The 6,000-nt window shown below is 29.4% G+C and overlaps 1 protein-coding gene across 2 annotated transcripts in view; it reads left to right on the top strand.

Annotated features, from left to right (window-relative positions):
* Window positions 1-6,000, top strand: part of LOC128020865 (contactin-associated protein-like 4) — a 96,108-nt gene that overhangs the window by 72,783 nt on the left and 17,325 nt on the right. For both annotated transcript variants that reach the window (XM_052607626.1, XM_052607625.1), the window contains exons 17-18: window positions 1,734-1,952; window positions 4,650-4,889. In XM_052607626.1, coding sequence (XP_052463586.1) covers window positions 1,734-1,952; window positions 4,650-4,889 — 459 coding nt within the window. The remainder of the gene's footprint in view (window positions 1-1,733; window positions 1,953-4,649; window positions 4,890-6,000) is intronic.

Raw genomic sequence — 6,000 nt, 5'->3', positions numbered from 1 at the left:
TGGATGGTCTTTATTTGTCTGTTTTGTATTCATCTCACAAAGACAAACTGACAATAACATGTCCTGCTCATATTATCACTCCAAAATAAATAGTAATAATAATAATGAATGGGGAATGTAGTTTTAAAATATTGTTATTTTTTTTGTATTCAAATACAATAATAGCCAATTTAGTTGAAATGTATTTTCTTTTAGATTTTTTTTTATTTATTTCAGTGTTACTTTAATATTAATTGTATATATTCATATAGCATTTACCAATATTTTAAAAAAGCTTTTATTTTTTTATGTTCAGTTTTCATTGTAAATGTTTGGGAAACGTTTATGTATAAAAATAATGTTTTAAGTTTGATTTTTATTATTTCTATTTTAGATTTTTTTTTCTGTGTAATATTACTATATTAATATATTGTTTATCAATATTTTAAATAAGCTTTTATTTTTTATATATTTTTAGTTTTCGTTTTAAAAAATATATGTACAAATATTTAATATATTTTATTATTTCTATTTTATACTTTTTCTGTGTAATATTAAATAATAATTGTATATTAATATATGTAGTATTTATCAATATTTTAAATAAGCTTTTATTTTTATATATTTTTAGTTTTCGTTTTTAAAAATGTAATGTACAAATATTTAAATATTTAAAATAAAATTTGTATTTTATGTTTTTCATGTAATTATATACGATTATAATACTTATTGATATTTAAAATTTGCATTTGTATTAGTGTTTTCCGTTTTCCACAGTAATTTTAGATTTAATAATTTTATGTGCTTTTGTCGAGATTTTTATATTTTCTGCAGAAATGAGTGGTGTTACTACAGTATGTTGTTTCTGGCCCAATCAATGTTTCTCAATAATAAAATAAAAAGTCTCTGATCCTCTGAATGAATCAAATGAATGTGAAAGGAGCTCAGATCATTGAAGGAGAATTCATATTTTCCTCTGCTTCTTCAGAGAAGATCTTTAAGACATTTGTAGTGAGATCTAAAGGGTTCTTTCTTGTCATTATAGAACCGTTTTAGCATTGATATTTCATTTGTTAACAGCATACTTTTCGTACCTTAATTTCAGTAAATGTTATGAAATTAAAGAACTAAGCCTATAGTAGCGCTGGCAGTTTCATTTGATTTGGATGGGAACTTCAGATTGTGAATCATTTGAGTGAGTTCGGGAGTTCGCAGCGTGAATCATTTTAACCAGTTCGGCAGCTCGTAGCGGGATCGCGAATCATTTGAGTCAATTTGGGGATCGCGAATCATTTGAGTCAGTTTGGGAGTTCGGAGCGGGATCGCGAATCAATTGAGTCAGTTTGGGGATCGCGAATCATTTGAGTCAGTTCGGGAGTTCGGTGCGGGATCGCGAATCTTTTGAGTCAGTTTGGGGATCGCGAATCATTTGAATCAGTTCGGGAGTTCAAAGCGGATTCTCTCTCTCTCTCTCTCTCCTGCTGGTTTTTAGCTCTATAGATGATGCTGTTCATCAGCATGATGCTCTTCTCCCGTTAAACTCATCTGTCAGATGTTTTATCATTCATTGTATCATCATTAGAAGTTTTTTTGACGTTCTCCTGGCGTTCTTCTCAATGCATCAAACATCATAATGCCACACAACAGATTGCATTGGAACCCTTCATGTTTCATTTCTCTTCAATAGTTGCGTCTAATTATCTGAATCCGAACTGAATCATCTGAACATCCATCAAACGTGTTTGTGTTTCCAGCTCCGACTCAAGTGCTGTTCTCGTTTGACGTGGGGAACGGTCCTCTGGAGGTGAAGGTGGAGACGGCATCGGCTCTGAACGACGAGCGCTGGCATCAGGTGAGAGCCGAGAGGAACGTGAAGGAGGCCTCGCTGTACGTGGACCATCATCCCGGCACCGTTCAGAAAGCCCCCGCTGACGGACACATGCATCTGCAGCTCAACAGCCAGCTGTTTGTAGGTATGAGGAACATTTAACAGATAAATGAGGTCGGTTCATTCTGTCACAGCGCTGCTATCATTATTAACCCTTTTGTGTGAATCAAACTGTCAGGAAAAACATGTGCAGCTCATATATCACACCAAAATCTGCTTAAAATATTTTACTCAACAAAAATTACATTTGCTTACAGATATTTGATATTTTGATTGTGATTTGTATTGTACTGTTCTGGAATCTATTAATTTAAAAAAAATATAGCTTTCAAGTATTGAACATTTTTATATTTCTATTATTTCTATAGTTTTATATTGGTGTTATTTATATACCATTAAACATTTTATTATTATTAAAATGTATCTTTATCATTTCTATTTTTAAATTTTTTTTTTGCATTATTTATGTACTATTTTAGTTTTATTAATATTTTTAATTTACATTTATTTTATAAATTTAATTTAGATATTTTGTGATTTTTTGTTTAGTTTTTTTCAAAACTTTTTTTTGCAAAACATCTGCATTCTCTTTACGCAATTTTGTTTTTTGCAAAACATCTGCATTCTCTTTATGCAAATTTCTTTTGCAAAACATCTGCATTCTCTTTATGCAAACATTTTTTTGTAAAACATCTGCATTGTCTTTATGCAAATTCTTTTGCAAAACATCTGCATTCTCTTTATGCAAACATTTTTTTGTAAAACATCTGCATTGTCTTTATGCAAATTCTTTTGCAAAACATCTGCATTCTCTTTATGCAATTTTATTTTGCAAAGCATCTGCATTGTCTTTATGCAAATTTTTTTTGCAAAACATCTGCATTCTCTTTATGCAAAACTTTTTTTTGCAAAACATCTGCATTCTCTTTATGCAAAACTTTTTTTTGCAAAACATCTGCATTCTCTTTATGCAATTCTATTTTGCAAAGCATCTGCATTCTCTTTATGCAAAACTTTTTTTTGCAAAACATCTGCATTCTCTTTATGCAAATTTTTTTTGCAAAACATCTGCATTCTCTTTATGCAAAACTTTTTTTTTTGCAAAACATCTGCATTCTCTTTATGCAAAACTTTTTTTTTTGCAAAACATCTGCATTCTCTTTATGCAAATTTTTTTTGCAAAGCATCTGCATTCTCTTTATGCAAAACTTTTTTTTTTGCAAAACATCTGCATTCTCTTTATGCAAAACTTTTTTTTTGCAAAACATCTGCATTCTCTTTATGCAAATTTTTTTTGCAAAACATCTGCATTCTCTATACAAAACTTTTTTTGCAAAACATTTTATTTTTCATTTATTTATTTTTATCTTTGGGTTGAAATATGAGACCAGCTCTGAACATCTTTCACGAGACTCCCTCCTGTAAAGCGTGCTCGTGTGAATCTGAAGGACTCTCAATGCCAAGGCTTTCTGAGAACCTGAAGGTCTGTAGACCTTGACCCGTGTGTTGGAGGAATCCAGCACCAATGAATTGAAGTTTTCCAATAAGTGTTAGGAAAGTAGTGTCATTATAGTTCAATCTTTACAGCTCCATTCTGCTGCAATTGGATCGGCAGGTTCCCATGACTGTTCAAATACAGCCACCTGCTCATCATGAAGAACTCAATTTCAGACAGTTTATAATTCAGGTCTGAGGTCTTCAGGGTAAAACAGATCAGTCATTCTGAAGCGCTCTCAATATATTGCAGATATTCTGTTCAGCTCATAACATGAGAAAGAGAGCCATTTTTAACAGGTAATCAGCTTTGATGGGCTGCTGCAGACTCGAATGAGGCTTCGAGAGCCTTCACCGAGATCTCCGTTATGATTAATCTCAAACAATTCTTTAGAAGAAATACACACAAACACATTGAGTTCATATTGAAGCTCATATCATGAATATCTGAGCACATTGTTTTGGTTTTTGTTGTTGTTTCCAACTATTTTCAACTATTGTTTATTATTATTATTAGTTTACGTCAACAACTTGCATTTCCATTTTAATGACTTTAATAATTTTAGACAGCTGTATATTTTATCAATGTCAACACATTTTTTTTGTTTATTTAGTTTATTTATATAATAGTTTTACTTTGTTAACTATAACACCTTGTTTGTTTTAAATGAATATTAGTATTATTGTTTACCTATTTTGGGATTATTTATTAATTAATGTTTTTTGTTTGTTTTGAATTTGTATATTATTTTTTTGATGAATATATTATTTTCAGATATAGATAACATTAACAACAGTGTTTTATTTACTTCTATTTATTTGAATATAAAATTGTTAATATACTTTTTGCATATATATATATATATATATATATACATATACATATATATATATATATATATATATATATATATATATATATATATATGCATTTTATTTTATTTTATTTTAATGAATTATTTTATTATTTAATTGCTTTTGTTTAATTAAAAATAATGACATTGTTTTATTGAAATGTAATAATATATTTTTGTTACATTTGTTTAATTTTGATATTATTTACATTTATTTGTTTTGTTTTAGTTATAGTTATAGTTTCTCCATAATATAATATAATATAATATAATATAATATAATATAATATAATATAATATAATATAATATAATATAATATAATATTAAAAAAAAACACTAAATTCTTCCCCAAAGTCTTGAGTTCGCTGAACAAAACTGCCAGCCACGACTCAAACCGTTTATAGCATGTGAGAATACAGCTGTATGTCTTCAGGAGGAACGGCGTCCAGACAGAAGGGCTTCCTGGGCTGCATCCGCTCGCTGAAGCTGAACGGGAAGACTCTGGATCTGCAGGAGCGGGCGGAGATCACGCCCGGAGTAACACCGGGATGTCCCGGACACTGCAGCAGTTACGGTGAACTGTGTCAGAATCAGGGCAGCTGTGTGGAGGATCACAGCGGCTTCACCTGCGACTGCAGCCTCTCGCCCTTCACCGGCACCTTCTGCCATAAAGGTACTGAAGCTCAGGACGCTCAGTTTTTACAACAATAGAAGGGCTGGGCAATGCATCGATATCAGGATTTATCATAGAATTTAAATAAATCAAGTTTCTAATTTTCTTTTTTATTTTTGAGTTCATTTAATATTGATTATCAAATTTGCAATAACAAAAAAATTATTTTTTAACAACAACAACAAAAATATTATAATGATAAAAGTGTTTCCTTTATGATGATGTTGTTGTTTTTTGCCCTGACAGTAGGGCTTTTAAATAAATACTTAAATGTAGTAAAATAAAATAAAATACTAAAGTAAGACTCAAAATAACAGCATTTTATTTGATAAAATCGATCCTAAAATACACAAACTGAAATACTCACACAAATATTTTATTCATATAAAAAATTAACAATTTATTTATATTTTCTTTGTTATTATATTTTTTACTGTAGTATGTATAGAATAATAGTATTTTTTTTAATATTTCGAATTCACTTATTTTTATATTTTCATTTTAGTTTTACTTTTTGTTTACATGTTAGTAACTTTATGTGCTTTACTCCTTGTATTAGTTTCTTTTTATATTTACTTTAATATTTTAATCCTTTAGTAATTCTAGTGCTTTTGATTTATTTCAGCTGATAATCAAGGCATCAGTTTTAAATTTTATTTTTATTTTATTTTATTGCACTTCATGAGCATTTTACTGTTTCATTTATTTGCAAATTTAATGTATTAATTTATTTAAAGCGATCATAAAATATACTGACACTCAAAAGTATTTGCACCAAAATAAAAGTTTGGTTTAACTTGATGAAATTATTACGGGAATATATTACTATTGTATAGTACTTTATTTTGAGTATAAAATGTTACAAATATTTTGTTGTAAATCAATTGCTACGTTTCCATTTGATTACATGTCAAAACATTTTTTTTTTATCAATTTACTTCATTAGCCACCATTTTTGGTTTGGTTTTAAACCATTTAAATTAGAGTTGTTCCGATTCCGATACTAGTATCGGAAATATCTCCGATACCACAACAAATTCTGGCATCGGCATCGGCGAGTACATGAACCCATATACCGATCCGATACCATTTTCTTAAAAAAGACCTAGTT

Source organism: Carassius gibelio, chromosome A10, assembly GCF_023724105.1.
Source record: "Carassius gibelio isolate Cgi1373 ecotype wild population from Czech Republic chromosome A10, carGib1.2-hapl.c, whole genome shotgun sequence".
Classification (NCBI taxonomy): Eukaryota; Metazoa; Chordata; class Actinopteri; order Cypriniformes; family Cyprinidae; genus Carassius; species Carassius gibelio.
Note: the sequence above shows the minus strand (reverse complement) of the source record. Positions and strands in the feature narration are given on the sequence as shown.